The sequence below is a fragment of the Semicossyphus pulcher genome, unplaced genomic scaffold (genome assembly GCF_022749685.1).
Source record: "Semicossyphus pulcher isolate SPU_LCO1_2020_fin unplaced genomic scaffold, fSemPul1.0.p SCAF_5, whole genome shotgun sequence".
Classification (NCBI taxonomy): domain Eukaryota; kingdom Metazoa; phylum Chordata; class Actinopteri; order Labriformes; family Labridae; genus Semicossyphus; species Semicossyphus pulcher.
The window spans coordinates 10955502-10975295 of record NW_027211726.1 but is presented as its reverse complement, the minus strand read 5'-3'; the positions used below and the strand labels follow the sequence as shown (position 1 = coordinate 10975295).

Below are 19794 nucleotides of genomic sequence, written 5' to 3'. Positions count from 1 at the left end.
TCCGCCTAGCCTCACTGGTCACTTGTTGCCGTGAACGGAGGAGTCTTGTCAATCCAAACAGCTCCCCGCAAGGTTGTATGCTTAACAGTACAACACCGTTTTCTTTGAATGCATGATTATGACTCGGGCTGCACGATATGACAATATGTCGTCAAAACAATATGAAAATGTCTACCGTATGTGTGTTTCTATATCGTCTCTATTGTGATGTCGCAAAAACAGAGGCCCAACTGCTTTACAGCAGTTTTGCTGTACGCTTTACGTTCTAATCCTTGCACGCGGGAGTGAACCTGGACCGGGCCTGCCCTCCTTGGCCTGGAAAAATGCCACAACGGGACGCTGGACCGCCGCCTACAGTCTTACCTAACAGATGATAACAGAGAAAGTCGTACCGTGGTCGTCAAAGCGACCGCTTCCAATCGACAGGAGAGCGTGTGACTGTGTTGCTGACAAACGGAACGAAGGTGTGCGCTTTACCAGAGCTGTCATCCAGCTGCTTTCAGGACTGCTCTATAAATAGACCTCACTTCACTTCGATAGTTAATGATTCATTTACATTTTTAAAGGTATTTTATTTAATTTTAATGCAACAATTTAACCTTAGAATTAAATTTAAAGAAGAATGTGATTTTATTGACAAGGTAAAATAAAATTATTTTCTTAAAAAAACAAATTTGGTCTTCAAAAAGTCGGCCATATTTAAAAGCAGTTCAGACGAGAACAGCGATACAACAACACATTCCTTAATGTCCTTATTAAGCCTGTGAAACCTCTCTGCGTTACATTTGCTGCACAGAGCGGATAGTAAATCTGGATGGTGGGTGTTAGCTGCACCTGCTCCTACATAGTGCTGCACCTTCTCTTTCCCAGCTACATTCTGCTAATTATTCTGCATAAAGGCCTACAAGAGGTGATAAATTGAAGTTATTGTTCTCCGTAGTGTTCCTATCGCACCTGCATCCATCCCCCTCCCCCTCCTCCCCCTCCTCCTCCTCCTCCTCCACCCCCTGCACAGGTGCTCCAAAGGTGCTGAACACGCCTGAAGCTGCTTTTACACGGTGCACTCTCACAGCTGAACACTGTAGAGCCCGACAGAACGTGCACGTGTTGTATTCTTTCTGCTTCTTCTTCTGTTCGTTTCATCCAAGATTTGGAACCTCAACTGCAGGCACAGATGGGAGGTTATATGCAGATATAGCACATTTGCTTGGGCACACAAATACGTTACATAGCATATACAAAGACGGTAGAAAGTTTTCGTTCTCATCCAGCTCTTCTTCAAGGTGTTTTTTTTTTGTAAGAACGGCATGCATGTTTTGGAGAGTGCATCCAAAGGCCGAGGGCAACACCTGGGTGGTCCGTCCATCCCTTTCCAGCGCTGTGCTTTCCTGTGTACCAGCAACACCCACAGTGACGTGTTGTGGTTCTGGCTCTCTCTCTCTCTCTCTCTCTCTCTCTCTCTCTCTCTCTCTCTCTGCCCACATGCAGCAAAGAGCTTCTTCGCTTTCCCAGCCCTGATGCCGGAAACGGAATACGCCTGGCTCTCTTCATCCAGCGAAGAGAGCGAGGGAAGAAAGAACAGCGAGCGCCGGGATGGGATGTCACTCGTGTGCACGCAGCAGCTGCCCTCTTAAAACACGTCGGCTCCGCTTCAATTTTATCACATTTCGGCGCCCAGACAGCTGTCAAGCGAATGACATGTTTTACATCCACCACAATTTGTGCATTTTCATCAGCCTAAAATAGCTCATAAAGCCTGTGTTTTTACAGGCAGTTTCATTTCTGGCGTCTTCTTTTCTTACGGTTGATGTGATATTGCATCAGAGCGATCGCCATGGGATTCCTATTAGGAGGGAGGAGGAAGAGCGAGACAAAAGGAGGGGGAAATGAAGGATACAGTACAGGAAAGAGGAATGGAGAGTGTGGTGAAGAGAGAGAGGGGGGAGAGAGCAAGGAGATTTGTGAGGAGGAGGCAGGGCCGAGGGCCAGCGGAGTCAGAGATAAGAGGCTGCGAGAGTGATTGAAATAGGATTAGTGGAGACAGGCTCTGCATCCCGGCCACGGCATCACAGTGTTAAACCTGCGCTTCACAGGGACTGCCTCTGTCACATCAAAGCCTCCGCAGGCCTGCCTGGCAGAGAGGCGAAGGAGCAGCCAGCAGGGTCGAACCACAGCCACACACACACACACTCACCGGCGCCACATACATGAACATGCGGATCACATTCTCCGATCCGTCTCCAATATGTCTCCATTATGGAGACAAAGCTGGCTGCTTCCACCTCGCCTTTTCATCTCGCTGCAGTGTCTTTGTGGCGTGCGTTTGGACCGCGGAGAGGATGCATTGATGAGCCATCTTTAACATTTAATGAGGCGAGCAGTGATGAGTTGGCATTGGAAAGCTACTGTCTCCTGCTTCCCCAGAGTCCAAACAAAGTTTTAATGAGAACTTTCCCCTAATATGTGCCAGCAGCGCTGAGCTTTTCAACTGCTTCCCAGACTGATAGCACACAAAATATTCACTTAAACGCGGAAGCAGGAGAGACACCTGTGTGCAAATAGACAGAGAGGCGTACAGGAAGTAACATACTCGGCGACTGGCATGGGAATTAATCATTTTCAAGTCACAGCTGATTCAATATAACGTCTTATTTGATCATAGTTTTGGCATACATCTTAAATCTTGTCTTTTTTTAGGTGGTATTTAGTTCAAAATATCAGAATTTCAGAAGAACGTACGCTCCGATCAAGGTTTTTATTTCCTGATCGCAAATTTATGTTGCTTCCTTTTGTTTCTGAATTAATACCGACCTTCCGCGGGTGCTAACACTGCCCTGCATGTTCTCCAATCACACCAGCACTCACCGCTGCACGCTCACTTCCTTGTGCACTTATGCTTGAGTGTCTCAGTGTGATGAAATAATGCACCTCAGTCCCCGTTCTGTTGCAGCAGATTATGGATCCCTATAGCTAAAATGGCCCGTTTATCTGCAGAACAGAGACAATCCACTGATTGGTGAATCCCGTCTGTGTGCGTGTGCATATTTGTGTAGCCATGCATTGTGTGTGTGTGTGTGTGTGTGTGAGCCGGTAGTTTTCCTCTCGGAGCTCATCAGTTCATATCCACCACCCACCCCACCGCAGCGTGCAGTAAATAGAGTCTCCGCCACTCGTTGAGAAATGGCACAATTATCCCCCGCTGGTGAAATATGGGCCGGGATGCACCACTGCTTCTTCCCTACACAATGTGTGTGTGTGTGTGTGTGTGTGGGTGTGTGTGTGTGTGTGTGTGTGTGTGTGTGTGTGTGTGTGTGTGCCAAACATACAGAGCGTAGCCATCTTTCCCCGGCTCACTCTTTGTGATGTGCGTTCAACACGCAGGGAATTGTTCTCACTTATGTATTTATACACAGACACGTCGACATCACATGCACACGCGTAATTGTACAAGCAAGGCTGCGGCTGCACGCGCACTCATGCTTGCAAGTACATGCAGGTCACACGTGCGTGCTGACACACACACACACACTGTACTTACAGTGCTTGTCACCATGCACACGATGCAGCATGTTGCAGTTTTAGCTGAGACAAGCAGATAGAATAACTCAGTGTCAGTCAGTCAGTCAGTGGGGTCAGGCTTTCACTTCCAGCAGCACACTCTGCATACCGAACTCTGGAGTCAAGAACTTAGATAACTTTTATACATCAGTGACATAACGTCCACAGTGATGTGAGCAAAAAGATGCATCTTCTGCTTGTTTTAAAAATGTTTTATTAGTGAAAGAGACCCTAATCCCTGTGCGCTGTTAAGCACTCGCCTCAGGCCTTCATCAAGCAAAGCTTACACATGCAGGCAGCACTGGTACCTACGGAAGCCCTAAGGGGACATGCATCCATACTTTTTATTTACGATATAGAAAACACAATAGGCTGGTCATCACAAGACAACGGAGTCAATAAAATGTAAATGTAATGTATGCATGTCCTCTTAGGGCTTCCGTAGCTACCATATATACATATGTGCAAACATAGCCGGGGGGAAACACACCAATCAGAGTGTACATTAGTAGCACCTTCAAGCGTCCATACAAAATAAAGTCAACAAGCTCTTCTTAAGCAACTGTCCTGAACTCCTACTCCACCAATAATATCTAACAGGTATTAAAATAAAATACAAATTTACTCTAGGCAATTATATTGTTCAATATTGCAATAATGATATCAAGTGTGATAAATGTCTGCCGTTTTGCATGTTTGCAACACGTCCCTCCTGAATCCAAAATTTTTTTTTTCCTGTGAGAAACTTTCAGTTTGTGTTGATTTTGGCGCCCCCTGTGGACAAAGCTGTACCTCTTATCTCTCTGCTGATTTTATCCTGTACATGCTTAAGTGCTTTTTTTTTTACAAAAATCTCACCCTGCTTTCTGTAACAGTCAAATGTATCACTCACTTTAAGTTTTTGCCCTGGAAAATGTAAACAAAGGCCGCATGCAATCAATCGCGGTTTCAGGCATTTAAAATAACGATAGAGAAATAATCAGTCTTGTCGCTGATGGTCTGGTTTGTTTTTGTGGGTCATATAGAGTCATCAGAATTAATTTCAGTCTGTTTCTTAACCAGTGAAAAACTCCTCACAGAAGCTTTAATCTGAGCGTAGCTGACAGCTAGCTCTGGGCTTCATCTGCTCGTGTCTAGAAGGTGTGAAAGCACGGCCATTATACCCAGAGCATCATCCCATAGGTCAACTTATAGCAGTAATGTTTTTACTTATAAATGAGTGATCGATTCTGACTTTTATGATGTGTTTATACTGCAATAACATTGTGATTTATTGTGCGGCCCTAATATACAGATGACCTGACAGAATGAAATTAATTAATTAAATTCTACATGAAAAGAACAGAAATAAAGTATGGAAGGATTCACTGAATAGGTACATATGATCAATTAAGTCTAAAAATATCAAACATGGGCGTCAAATCGGCGACCCATGCACAGAGGCTACAGTCCTCGACGCAGCGGCCACGGGCTCAACTCCCACCCTCGCCCCTTTGCTGCGTGCCGACGCCACTCTCTCTTCCCCTGTTTCCAACACTATCCACTGTCCTCTCTATAAAGACAGGCATACAAGGCCAAGAAAATAAATATCAAACATAAGTAAATTACAGTTTTACAAATGTTACTTTATTTGTTGAATTTTGCCAAATAACATGTAAATATTAAGAGTGTGTCTATTGTGTTTTTAATAACCGAGAGATGCCGGGTTACCAGAAGTCTTGTTTTGAAACCAAATAACAATGCAGAGGAATAAATGAGTATTGTTGTCGCGTTATCTCACTGGTGAGAGACTGCTCTAAACGTCCTTTTATTCACTAATATACCAACTTAACTTCTGAGATCATTGACTGCGTCTTTTGTGCTTTCAGACCTTTTGAGAATGTTCAGTGCCTTCCTTTAAATGTCAGAGGGCTTCACATCCATCTGAAGTCAGCCATAAACATAATGTTATTAACCTCCAGTCATTTCTCTTTGCAATGGCCTCTGACATTTGTGCTACTTTGCAAATTGCTAGTTGCGACTAAATGGCAGCGAGTACGGAAAGTAAGACATCGTCTCTGACCGTGAGTCGGCAATGTTGGTGAACTGCTCCAAGGTCATGTGGGTCACTCTTTTTTTTCTTCTGTCTTTGCAGGTATGGAAAAATAGTGTCAACCAAGGCCATTCTGGATAAGAACACCAACCAGTGCAAAGGTAAGTCATTCCCTTTTGAGTCCGAGCCCTCTCCTACGTTCAGCTGGAAGCCTCGCCTCGTAAATAAGTGATTTAGCGAGTAGCTGGCTTAACACTGCAGGGAGGTTCTGGGTAAACAACCTGCTCTTGGACGCCCTGCTTCGGAGGATAAGCAGCCACCGCCTCAGCCTCCTCCCTGCATCCTCTTCCACTTCCTGTTCCGTCACGTGGAAGATCATCTCAAAAAGTGTGAGGGCTTCATTAGCGTGTGCAGCGTAAATGACGCGGACATTTGGAATTGTTTCTACACAGATTTACATGCTTGAACATACTCGCGTTGTGGACCAATTAGCGGGCTAACAAGCTAGCGAGGATTAGATAAACTTTAATTAACGTGATTGTCACACTCGCCGTCTCCAGGTCTTGGCTGTGTTGTCACTTCAGCCACCTGCCTGCACCTCGCGCGGCTGTAAATACATTCCACACCTTTTTTTTTTTTGTATTGCATTCAGTTGGTAATGACGACGACCTGCTTGAGCGAGGGAAGAATGAAAGAAGGAGGGAGGGAGAACGGAGCGATAGCGGGATGAGGAGAAAAAAAAAGATTAGTGTGCTACTTGCCCCGAGGTGTCTGGCAGCACTGTTTAAGAGCTATTGAAGTTCCATCAATACTTTTAATTGCTTTTTGTGGTTTCCCGGGCTCTGAAGTGTGGCCTTTCAAGGTGAAGCCGCCTTCTTAACCCCGCTCCACACCTCCACTCCGCCTGAGTTTATCCTGCCGGGCACGCTCTGGGTCAAAATGTTGAGGAAAAGAAACCTCTGCCTTTTAGAGGGGGAGGAAAAAAGGGGGCTGATTATCTCGACAGGTCCTTTCTTCTGAGTCCTACAGGCTATTAAAGACAAGATTGGAGGCATGTTAGTAAGAGGGGATGTATCTGCAGGTCACAGGCCGTGGCAGGGGCTGGATTAAAAGAGGAGGAAAACACAGTGGAGGGAGGTGAGGCAGATTCAGACCTCTGATGAGAGACTGCGCTCCCTTACAGCTTATTTCTCCGTGTGTCCAGCTGACCTGAGTTATGCACGGCGCACACAAAAAAAAACAGCTCAGCTTAGCACCGAGTTATGCGGGAGACAATGTTTCCCATAAGTCACCCTCCTGGAATGCAGCGCTGCAGAGATGCCAAGAAGCAAATATAAGCAGACGTAGTTTATGAGTGGAAAGGATGGTCCTGCTCTGCACCCGGTGAGAGAGAGAGAGAGAGACGAGGGAGGAGGAAAAAGTGTGAGGAGGACTGAGTAACCTTGAAGAGGAAATTACAGTTCTTTAGGTTTTGAAAGGCACGTTGAGGAGAAGAATAACTTTATTCACATCTCTCCGGTATGTATCTGCTGAAAGGTGAGCAGGACTCACGGCGGAGAGCAGCCAAGCAGCTCGTATTGGACCCTGACGGGGCTGGCGTGCATCTGCGCTCCGAGTAACAAAGCGAGATCGGCACATCGCCCTGATCTAGTCACGCATTGTTTCCAGTCATCTGACCCCCCCCCGACCCTGACACTTGTTTAAATGTCAGAGCGGCAGCTTATCACCACGCGCCACCATCACACGGCGAGCAGCGCCTCTCGGCCGTCTCTTCCGCCAGCCCCACCTCCTCTCCTCCCCCGCCTCGTGTTATTTGTGTTTAGTTCAGCTCGGCGAGCACACTGGCAAAACAACGTGAGAAAAATGGGATAGAGGCGAGGTCAGGACCAGTCATCTCCGCCAGAGAGATAGCAGGAGAGGAGATATATAAAACCAGACAATAAAAAGGCAGAGAGTTTGTCAGTGAGTATGAGATGTATGTTACCCTTTCTATCGTATATATATTTGTTCTTAAACATATTAACTCATATCCTGCCTGCTCTATTATATATTTTACTCTCTCGTACAGCACATGAGAACGACTTGTAAAACACAGCCCCCTCCATCATCACTATATGTATATTTCATTGACACTGATTCAAACAGCTGTGGACAAAAAAAGCTGCAGAGTAGACTGGTAAAAAAAGCTAGTCCAGGGGCGCCGGTTTAGCTCAGCGGTTAAATCACGCGCCCCGTATACAGAGGCTACAGTCCTCGACGCGGCGGCCCCGGGCTCGACTCCCACCCTCGGCCCTTTGCCACGTGTTATCCTCACTCTCTTCCCCTGTTTCCGACGCTGTCCTCTCTCTGTCTCAATAAAGGCATAAAAGTTGGTCCAGGCTCTATTATTGCCATCAACACAATGCAATCAGGCTGGATGCTTCTGTAGCCAATCAAATTTGGACCAGTGCATATTCCTGGTAGATTACATTGTAATTGTGTATCACCTGGCGATCGTTCCATGCAAACTGTCCAGCATTGTTAAGGTCCTGTCTCGCAGTATTTTAAAGAACTATGCAGTGATCTGGCATCGTAATCAGATCTTTTTAAAACATCCTGGAGCCTTAAAGCATGAAAGGTGTTATTATATGTGGACGAGCTGCATTACAGTGACATTATTAAAACACCTGTGGAGTCTGGACTTTACAATGAGCTGTTACGGGAGCCGCCCCCTCCTCTCCCTGCTCATCCATCTGTAGATGGAGTTGAGCTCCGTCACAGTCTTTAGACAAAGTTTTAGTCACATTTTAGTCATTTTTAACCTCTATAGCTTAAGTCGATGATTCCGCAGAACCTTTTAGTCCAGTTTTAGTCAGTAAAAAGTCATCAGACTTAAGTCATTACTTTTAGTCAGAACGTTTCTCTCGTGAGAAAATAAGACCCCCCTCCAGTCTCCTTCTTCTCGTCTTTACCTGTGTGTTTCAGGTAAAATACAGACTTTAAATTTCAGCGGATCATCCATACAGTTAATGAGCGATGAAGACACCGCATCTAGAGATTATTTTTCATCATCGCTTCTCATTTAAACAGTCTGACAGTTGACGATCGCTCCTTTTAGTGCGGAGGAAGCGTCAAATGACGCTTAAAATGCCCCTTTTTCTGTGAGCGCTCACCGAGCCTGAAGCAGAAAGCCTGGGTTAATAGAGAAAGTTCAAAACCACCTTCGTGATACATGTAATCTCCAACCAGGTTACATGCTTGTATTTTTACAGATTAGATGCACAGTGGGGGAAAATATTCATTTTAAATGTCCGACAGCCACCACTAACATTTCACTCCTGTGTCGTCTCAACACGTCGTCAGAGTTTTTATTATCAAAGATCTATGTTCAGCTCGTCAGCGCCTCGTCTTCGGAAAAAAAGATAGTTGACGAATATTTATCGTCATTATTTTTTTCGTTATGGAAAATAACACTGCTCCATCAGTGTGGAGCTTAGTGAGAGTACGGCACCGTGCGGAAGAGAGAGGAGGTGCAGACTTGAATCGGACCTTGAGAGGAGGCAGACAGCGTGTGCAAACGATGCGCAATTCCCCTCCTATGTATGACATTGCTGCAAGGAACCCTGCAGAGAATATGTGCACACTTAAAATGAAAACTGAGCCACAGATTTTTGGTCTCTTTTTCGAGGTGTTTATTAAAGCATCTGACTAATAAAATTGTGCTTGAAGTGTTATTGGATGACTTAATTTGAGCATGAAGCAGGTTCTGCAAAATGCCTTGGAAACATTAGGTCCTGTACATAAACTACAGCGTAAACAACAGTATAACGCTACTGTAGAGATGCATGCTGTGATTATTTAACCTCACTTGCATCCGCACTAGATGAAGACTTTTAATTTAAATGAATTCATAAATGTTAAATGCTGATGGACGCCTTTCATCAGCGTTTTAATTATTTGTGCAGACGTATAGCTTTGAACAAGTCTGACATTGAGTGTGAGAGCGCTGATAGGAGGGTGGATAGCTGATGATATTTGAGATGGAATAGTGAGCGTGGGAGTGGAGGCTGTCTGTTGCGGAGAAAGCAGAAAAACAGTGATGATGCTTTCTGTACTTACAGGTCAGGTGTTAAGGAAACTCGTATTTTAGCGTGCATGCAAACATAAACAGCCACAGGTACGGCGCCCACGCACAGACACAAACACATTGTTCTCCCAGCTTCCATACGTCTGTCTGTGCGTTTCCCCCTCGACGGGCAAGTCTGTACAGGAGCTGTAGAGCCCCTGTTTGAAGTAGCACATCACAAAAAGTACACACTAAGACCATGTAATACACCTCTCCCACGCACTCGAACACAAAGGGCACGCACACACAAAGACTAATCGAACCCCCGCACGCACTCGCCATCCATCTGCCCGAGGTGCGCAGCAGCAGTGGCCGTGCAACGGATCTATCAATCCTCTGTCTAACATCACAGCATGCCTGCCTCGCCTGCCTGCCTGTCTGTCGGCCTGTTTCTGGCTGCTCTCCTCCACCACCGCACCACGCAGGCCTTTCAATGAGCCTCTCTATCTTCCCTGCGCTGACTCACTCCCTCTCCTCGCTCCCTTACCTTACTCTATGACACGCACACGCAGCACACATCGAGCTCCCAGGCACACACGCACGAAAAATACCCGCAACAGAAGCACATAAACTGTTCCTGCCGACAAATACGCACACACATGTTTTGGATGTAGCCCAGTTCAGAGAAAAATGGGAACAGGAAGTTGTGAAAGGGCTTTAGGGCTGTCAAGCGCTGTGGGTAAGAGGAGGCATTCAGCTCTTCATCTCTCCCGCTCTCATGCTCCTCCGCACTCTCGCACTCCTTCCCTCTTTGTGTTCCCTCGCTCTCATACTCTATCTATATATCTGTCGGTGCACTTTCACATTTACCGTAGAAAATACAGCAGAGATTTGGGGGTTTGCATCACAGATTGAGCGGGGCATTGAGGATGGCAGAGCGCTGGAGAGAGAGAAAAGAAAAAAAACAACAGAAAAGCGCTCATTTGCCGTGCCTGCCCACGAGGGCCTCTTAAAAGGCGGCGGCGGCGGCGGCGGCGGCATTTGAAATAAAGCAGGGCTGACCCGATGGAGACGTTTTATTCTCCCTGCCAGAGCCTGCAGGCAGAGGAAATGACCTCAGCCCCCTTTAAAGGACCTCCGTTTCCTCCTCCTCCTCCTCCTCCGCCGCTGGGAGATAAGGCCGTGCCGAGATCCACCGGCCCCGACTGGCGCTGTGCCGCGACGGACCACCGCGCTGGATTGTGGGAGATTGATGAGATGGGGAGATAGTCTCTCGTGGCTGTGCGTTCGGCAGTTTGTTGTTGCTCATTTCTTTGCCCTGTTACTTTGCCGTCCGTTTTGTACGAGAATGCTAAAAACTCACAAGGGCATTACATAAAGTCACATCTTGGACGCATTACTGTCGCCTTCACTCTGTTATGTGGCTGACTTCATGTAAAACACTTCCTATATTGTGTCCCCAAACATTTTATTATCCGGATTGATTGAAAACTGCTGCAAAAAAAGTAATTTCCCTGCATGGACACGCTAAAGTCCTCTCCTTTTAAAACACTGAATCACTTTTATCTGCGTACTGTACGCCGCCCTCTGTGCGGTGCAATTTAAAAGCCTGTCTGAGGCTTGACCATTACAATCCGAGGCATCCTTCCTCTTACCACAGCATCAGCCTAATGGAGAAATATAGGCAATGTTACATTCTATAAAAACAGATTTATCGCTGCATCAGAGCCTGAGTGGAGCGTTGCATGACTCGGAGCATAAGGGCTATTGATGAATGAGGTGAAGCCCTCCAAAGAGGGCCTGTTTCTCATTGTCATGTGCATGTGTATCTGTGCGTTTGGGGGTAAGGGGAGGAAGAAGAAGGGGGGAGAGAAAAGGCAGAGAGTGCTTTTTTTGCATCCGATATTGGTTTCTCATTAGTGGGCTGAGATATAAACATTTGTCTATGTTGTACATTGTGCCGGTGCAATTAAGGATTCTCTCTGCCGCCCCCCTCTGCCCTTTGAAAGTGAATTATGTGCAGATGAGAATCTCGACTGAAGTGTGGCCAACGACGGACCTTTTCCAAATGCCTCCGCTCCCTCAAAGCCATTCCAGAAAGAGGCGAGATCGGCCAAAGGAGAGGGAGAGAGAGAGAGAGAGAGGGTGTGCCGCTTCCTGCTCGCATTGCGTATTAATGACTCTAATTAGCAATAGCTGAGGGATAATCACATTGATTCGGATGGATTCAGCATGCAGACCCTCGCTGGATAACAGCCGCAGCCTTTGTTAGCACCCCCAAATCACACACACACAATCCCTTTTCTTGCCCCCCCGGTTCTGCCCCCGATCCAGTAACCAACACACAGGGCAAGCGTCTGATTGGCCCGGGCTCGTCGTAAATAGGAGGACTCATTCCTTGAGCTCTGACCTTTTGTACCCCCCTCCACTTCCTGTTCTGTTTTTGCATGCCGTGTGGTCATCAACATCATGTGTGTGTTTATTTTTAATGGTTGTGTGTGCGCGGCGGAGGTCGTGGTGAGGTTAGGAGCCGGGGAGTCGAGGATCAGAATAGGCGAGGTTTCCCTGGAGCATTCGTTGCGCACGGATCCAGCGTTTGTGGAACGTTTTTTTAAACAAGGGCAGAAAAAAAAGTAATAAACTTCAACATTAGAACAAACAGACTCTTGGGAATCTGACAACTTTGTGCAGATTTGGTGGGTTTCCTCACTGCTCTGTGGCTCAATCTATTTCACAACACATCCCCCGAGCTCGCTTCCTTGTCTTGTTTGTTGACTAATGCGTCCGAGGGCACCGGTGGAAGGTGAGGGGGCGTACCCCGACTCATCTCTTATCCTGGACCTAACCCGAGGATGGCAGGGGGGGAACCACAGTGCGAGATGCGGCCTTCCACTGACCTGCCAAGGCCCTGGCCCCTCGCGCATCCCTTGACTAATGATCATCTCCTTGATTAGTAAAGGAAGGCATAAATCATAACTGCGACGTCGACGAAGGCCGGCCAGGCCGTTCCTCATGAATGGCTAACAGATGCAAAAGAAATGGGCTTTGTAGTTCCTCAGAGGAACGGGAGCTTTGTCATTGTCCAGATTTCACTTCTCCGTTTGCCTACCTGGAGATTTTCACGTTCCGGAGCTGCTTGATCTCCATTGATCGCTCCTCGCTCAAATATTTACCCCATCGTCTCGTTGCGCTGGTGGTGCTGTCAGGCTGAATACCCGACGTGATTACATTCCTTATTACAAACTGCAGCTCAAATGGGGATAACACGTTGGCGCGGAAGACGACGCGCAGCATGAATACCGACGTTCTTAATCTCCAGGTATCACCGGAATGGCGGGAGGGCAGGTATTTTGAGGCCCTCTATAGGAGAAGTGCGAACGAATGACTGCACCTGCTCTTTGTGGAGAGATGTGCTTATACTGCTGGTGGCATTTTCACATCAACGGGAACCATAATGAGCAGCTATTCAAGGTTGTTTGACATTCTAACCTGAGTGTGAGAGTGTGTGAAACTGTTAGCGCACTTGCACTGCTATGAATCTAGTATGTTGTATGTGTACCGGCATGTGTGTGCGTATGCTGGCATTTACAAGGTCGCCGTACAAGTGCATGTGCGTATGAGAGTGTGTGTGTGTGTGTGTGCTTTGAGATATCCGAGTGGGGGTTCTGAATAGCCACTCAGTTATTTTGCCACAGGTCTCATTTTAACAACCTCTTGACAAGTAATTAACACCCTTCAGGACTCAAACCTTTCTCGAGTGCTCTTCACATGTTGCAGCAAACACATCGGGGTAGTGCTATTAAGCTAGCAAGCGGATGCAGCTACGGTGGAGCCGAGCGGTGATTTCATTTACATATCTGATAGAAAGGCGGCCATGTGTGCACCTTTTGGTTCGCTTGTATCTCCAGAGAACTCCGAGGTGATGCTTGAAGCTAGGTCTTCCAAACCTCCATCCATCCATCCATCCATTATCTATACCGCTTCTCCTGTTCAGGGCCGCAGGGGGGCTGCAGCCAATCCTAGCTGTCATTGGGCGAGAGGCGGGGTACACCCTGGACTGATCTGGACAGTCAATCACAGGGCTGACACATGAGACAGACGACCTTTCTCGCTCACATTAACACCTACAGCCAATTTTAGAGTCACCATTGAACCTAACATGTCCACCAATGTACAAGCATTTCTTTGGACTGAGGGGGGAAGCTGGAGTTCCCTGAGGGAGGACCGCCGTACAGCCCAAACCCGTCTCCATTTGCCCCTGGAAAAAAAGCCACTGTCAGTCAAAGCTGGTGTTCTCTGTAATCCATAGAAGCAATAATATTTGAAAATGGCGCCATAGCTGTGGAGAAAGTTGTAGGTACAGCTCCTGGTTTCGCCCATTCTTCATTCCTACAACACCCAGCATGCATTGTGCCCCTCCCTCTGAAAGGAACGGCCCAGCGAGAGACGCTGGAGTGAAATACTACCGTTTCCGCTGCAGGCAACGGCTCAGAGCGGTACAGAATCTGAAATACAATGAGGATATACCGGTGGATCGTCTAAAAAATCTTCAGGTCTGCAGTCTACATTTCAAACCCGATTTTTGAACGAGACGTGACATTGGAGGCGGGCGTCCTAGATTGAGGAAGTGTAGTTTAGCGAACTCCCTGGCCTCCCTGGAGGTTTTCCAGCATCCATTGGAGAAGCGGATAGCGTCCTCCAAAGGCACAGAGCCAAATTGCATTTTATTCTACCATAAAGGCATTAGCTCCCCATAACAGCATGATAGGACTGAGGTTGAAAATTGGCAAACTGGCCCTATAATTAAAATTTTAGCTCCACAGTAGGGATAGAAACATGACTAAACACCCTCTTCTAAAAAAATACACACCTTTCAAATAGACTCTCAACCGTCATGCTAAATTTCGGGTGGAAAATGTAGTGAAAAGCCATATGGCGCCGCCTTATAGCTAATGAGTGTGAATACATATGAATTCATTAAGAGAGCAAAAAGGAAGGAAAAATGATGAGGAGGAAAATGAAGAGGAAAGAAATGCTGAGACAGAGAGGAAGCCCATATGTTAAAACGCTTTAATATCGAACTGTTTAAATGTTAATCTGACTGAGATTTGCATATTTTATGATGATGCAATTTCACAGTGATTCCCTTTCTAGTGTCTAAAGAGAAGAAGGTGAGAATCCGTTACACTTGCGCCGCTGTCCAATCTTTTTGCAACTCCATGAATCAATTCAAAAGCTGCGTCGCTACAGCTGCAGCGCATCCATAATACTTGCACATATATTGGATGAGGAATTTGTTTTTTCAGCCTCCTGTTCGGTTTGTCTTCTGCACAATGAGCTGCCAGCGGCCCCATTGGCCCCGAGCCCTGGCGCGTTGCCCTCTGCAGATCCCGACTGCAGCTCTCTGACAAGGACACCCCTCCACCTGCGAGGGAAGATGACAAGAAATACAATACGGCCAATAGGCTGGCTGCTTCAGCCCGAGACGAATGCCTTAGCTATAAATCCATGTTGCAGGGTTGATAAGTTAATTGCCTGTACTGCTATCTTCTTGCTGGTGTCTTATATGGAAGAGCCGTCTGTGAGAGTTATTTTACAGCAAATTGGTGCTGTCTGCAATCATAAGACAGGCAGGATGGGGACACTGGAGGAGAAAATGAGGCACCTTTATTTTGAAAAGTCACAAGAGCATTAGCATGAACATTTTGCATGAGCTTTGGTTAGCATTTTTGCTAATTTTACCCCATCTCAGAGCAGAATAAAGTGGATTTGTGGCGTCTGCAGACAGAACTTGTTGATTTTATAGGATGTCTGCAGGGATGAGGCCGTAGTATTTTTGGGGGGGAGTGTGACTGCATGACTTGTCACTTCTCCCTGGTGTTAATGCTCTGACGGCAGGGATGTGGTCAGAAGCCTCTTGCCCAAAGCTAACATTTTAATCCGCTACATTAACATAAAATGAATTGCAGATGTTCCTCTGTTGGGATCCTTCCATTCAAAGACAGATTTGTGTTCCTCCCCTGTTTACTCACGTACCAACACATGCAAACATAAAAATAAGTTGGAAGTCACACACGAGGATCCGTACCCTCCCATTCAGCAAACACACAGTCAAGCACTCACACACCACCACATGGTTCAGTGGAGGGTTACCACAAAATTCATCATCGGGCAGCTGCTGGTCGGCGCAGGATAAATGAGGGAGGACCGAGGAATGCAGTTCCTTCGAGGATGCTCTCCTCTGGGTTTGGAGGGGGACCAAGGCGGTCTCAGCTCGGCCGCAGTTACTCGAGGATGCCATCTCGCTATTTAAAAACCCCCATGTTCCCCCCTCAGAGTTTGCACAGCACACCGCGGCCTCCAGAAACCAGAACCTACCCTGCCTGCAGAGCACAGAGCGGCTGGTCAAATCCCCTAAAAGGGCTGAAGATGTATTTTAAAGTACTTTTTATTCATGCATACGTTGCTGTTAGCTGCAGAGCCCTGTCTGTGTGACTAAGAATTATCTATGGTATCAATTCATCTATTATTTTCTTACAGCAAAGTCTCATTTCAGAATGGCTAGAAGGTTCCCAGTTTGAGTCCGGGTTTGGATGAAGTGGGCCTCTCTCTGTTCTCCCCGTGCATGCGTGGGTTCCCTCCGGGTACTCCAGCTTCCTCCCACAGTGCAAAGACATGCCTTGTGCCTGCGATCAGTCCAGAGTGTACCCCGCCTCTCTCACAATGGCAGCTGGGATAGGCTCCAGCCCCCCCTGCGTAACCCTGAACAGGATAAGCGGTATAGAGGACGGATGGATTGAGATCTTTGTTTGCTCAATCAGCAGTCAAAAAACCGAAATATATTTAATTTAAAGGGAGAGGAAAACGATGAAAACAGCCCTACAAATCTCAGAAGTGCATAACGATTTAGTGACTGATGGAAGAAACTATAATAATCTTTAAAAATGTGATGATTAAGAAAAAAGAAAATGTTGATGGTAAAATTGATCGTTCAAGTTTCCAAATGTGACATTTTGCTGCTTTTTACTGTTACGTAACATTTTAAACTGAAAGTCTTTGGAGTTTAAACAGTTGTTCTGACAAGAAAAGGAAGATTACAGCTTCCCTTTAGAGTCGTGAAACTTGTGACGGCTGTTTTTCAGTCTTCTGCCTAATTGTAAAGTCTAAAATGATTATCAAAAAACATTCATCAGAATAGTTGCCGCCATGAGCGTCTCATTTAAGAAGCAGGAACCAGTGAATGTGTCTTCTTTCATGATAAATGACGCACTGTTACTCCATTCTAAAAATCTATATCTATGAATTTACTATTGATAAGTAAATTATATGCATCTCACATGCATGCACAAACACACACGTATATCTGCTCAGGGAAGGCAGAGCGAGGTCAGCACCCCGCACACGCTGCAGCATGGAACGTGATGCCGTTCTCCCGCTGCACCGCGAATCATAAGAATCACATTACGGCCATTGTTATGCATATTTGTCCATGGAGTGGCCCATCTATCTCCTCTGTTAACCATAATTACTTTTAGACATGCAAAATAATAACATACATGCAACCAACGCTGATTAATCGCACGTGTGCCACGGCGGCTGCACAACTCCCACTTGATGACTCGCAAGGACGTAAACAATTACGCAGTTTGCCCCCGTACACCATTGTAATGCTCCGTGACTTGTCGTTGATTCATTATTCATACTTAGGGCATTATTATTCCATTGTATGCGCTGCAAAATGGGATCATTAGCGCTGAATGTGAGGATGTGAAAAATGGAAATATTGGGGAAATTGGTGGTGGATATAGTGGTGGTAGGAAACCCCAAACAATCCCGACTATTAGCAGATAAAGAATGGTAATTTTCCCACAAGTAATTAGGATTAGCATAATTTGACGGTGCATGAATGATGCATGGATGATTGATACGTCGATACACGAGCTGTAATGAGTCCCTTATCTCCACTCTCCACTGAAGACTTTTGTGTGGAGCGGCGCCCGAGGTGCCATCTAGTGTAGTTGTCGACCTCCGCAGGGGGAGAGCCCTTCCTCATGCACGCGCGCGTTCACACGAGAGCAGCCGCCGCGGCTGCAGTACAGTAGTGGTAGCATTGCACCATCCTGATGTAACCGATTGAAGATGGTGCTTTTATCTTGAAAGGCTTCCTGTTATGGACCCAGACCAGGAAATATGATAGCGCAGCTCATGTTCTCTTTACTCCCCTCGGAGAATCAGTCTGTGTGTCTGCACATAAAGTGTATATATTACACGTGTAGCCACTCTGTGTGTGCGTTTTCCCGTTGCAGTATAATCAGAAACTGCGCATGCAGTCGGTCACTTTGAGCTGCTTTTAAGTGACAGCTATCGATTGGATGTTTGTGTTGTTGCAGAGGCTTCAAAGCGGCACCTTGCCCTCTGCAGCCCACTTGAGACGGTAACAGTAAAGTACCCGCATTGAATACAGCAGGAAGCACTGTACTTAGCTGCAGAAACACATTCCTCAAGCGATACCTGCGTCCGTGTGTAGGTGTATGTGTTGTTTAAGTGCCAGAGATGTTTTAAATGGAGTGGAACGTTTCCCCGACCCTGCTGCTTCTTCACTTCTTAATCGACTCTTTCTTCTGCTCCGTGACCGAGGATCAGTAAATGCACTCGCAAACATACACAGACACACGACGGTTCAGACTGCTGGACTTCTTTCTGAAGTATAGAAATGGCAAGTTTACTACATTAAAAACACCTTCACTTACTTCCAGACCTGATGGTATTTATATTTGTCTATACAATTAGTTAGGATACATGTTTGATTGCCAATGGTACTTGTGGCACGGCTTTACTTCTTATTGGTCAGTTTATGGCCTTATATGGTCTGTTATATGGTCAACCCCCTCTTTTTAATAACAGTCTGATGCAGATTTGTCACAGTCTCTTGAAGTTCAAGGTGTACTTATATAATGCTTTTCTAGTCTTGCGACCACTCAAAGTGCTTTTACACTACATGTCACTCGTGCTGTGGCGGGACAGAATTTTTCTAACCGTGGTGAAACACTAACGCCGCCTTGCCGCCCCAGCCCGCCGCCGAAATGTTTCTTGTTTTTATTTTCTCTTTTTCGCTCACCAGAGCTTTTTAGCTTGTTTTACAAAGTGTAGATAGTGGTGCGTTAATAATATCCATATCTGCAATTTAAATGTGAGCCTTGACTTGTGTTAACACAGCAGGCTGTCCCGATAACGATATATTTTGATAATGACATCAGCGTCAGTTAATATTGTGACGCTCCACAATAATAACGTTACGATACATTCTTCAGTTTTGCTTTATTATTCCCACTTAACAGTTTCCTATGGGCCGAAGCCAAACAACAAACCTGTCCGTATAACTGTCTGTATCACCACACGGCGTGAGCTCCAGCTCCACGCTCAGAAAACTGAGCGTGCTCAACACCGAGCAGGAAGAACAGCCCACCTCTCCCTCGCTCTCTGCCAATCACAGCTCTTGCAGTGTATCTTGCAACAGCAAGCGGGCTAATGCAGCTATGGCTCAGTGGAAGAGTCGGTTGTCTTTTAATTGGAAGGTTGGTGGTTCGATCCTCAGCGTCAGTCTTCAAGTGTCCTTGGGCAAGACACTGAACCCCAAATTGCTCCGGGTGGCGTAGCCACGGGTGCGTGAATGTGATGACTGATTGACAGTTGGACACTTTACGTAGCAGCCTCTGCCATCAGAGTGTGAATGTGTGCGTGTGAATGGAAAAACCTCAAATAAGTACACTGTGTTCCAAATTATTATGCAAATGATATTTTTCTCAGATTTTCCTAAATAGTCGATGCAAATGACAGTCAGCATAATTTTCAAGTCATCAACCGTTAGTTTAATGAATTCAAGTGTTATTGAACAAACCTCCCAATGATAACAGTATTTTTCAAAAATAAAAAACTTAAAATGCACTGTTCCAAATTATTACGCACGACAGAGTTTTATAACATTTTATAGGTTGTTATGAACTGAAAATGCTCATCTTTTGAATCTGCAGCATTAGGAGGTCATATTTACTGAAATCAAAAGCTATTTCAATCAAAAACATCTTAACAGGTCAAGTTACATTTTAACATAGGACCCCTTATTTGATAGCAGCTTCATAATTCTTGCATCCATTGACCT

General features: G+C 46.1%; 1 protein-coding gene across 4 annotated transcripts in view; it reads left to right on the top strand.

The window, feature by feature from the left end:
• The window catches only part of rbms3 (RNA binding motif, single stranded interacting protein), a 320758-nt gene that overhangs the window by 148554 nt on the left and 152410 nt on the right, over window positions 1–19794 (top strand). For all 4 annotated transcript variants that reach the window (XM_069681044.1, XM_069681042.1, XM_069681046.1 and 1 more), the window contains one exon: window positions 5693–5751. In XM_069681044.1, coding sequence (XP_069537145.1) covers window positions 5693–5751 — 59 coding nt within the window. The remainder of the gene's footprint in view (window positions 1–5692; window positions 5752–19794) is intronic.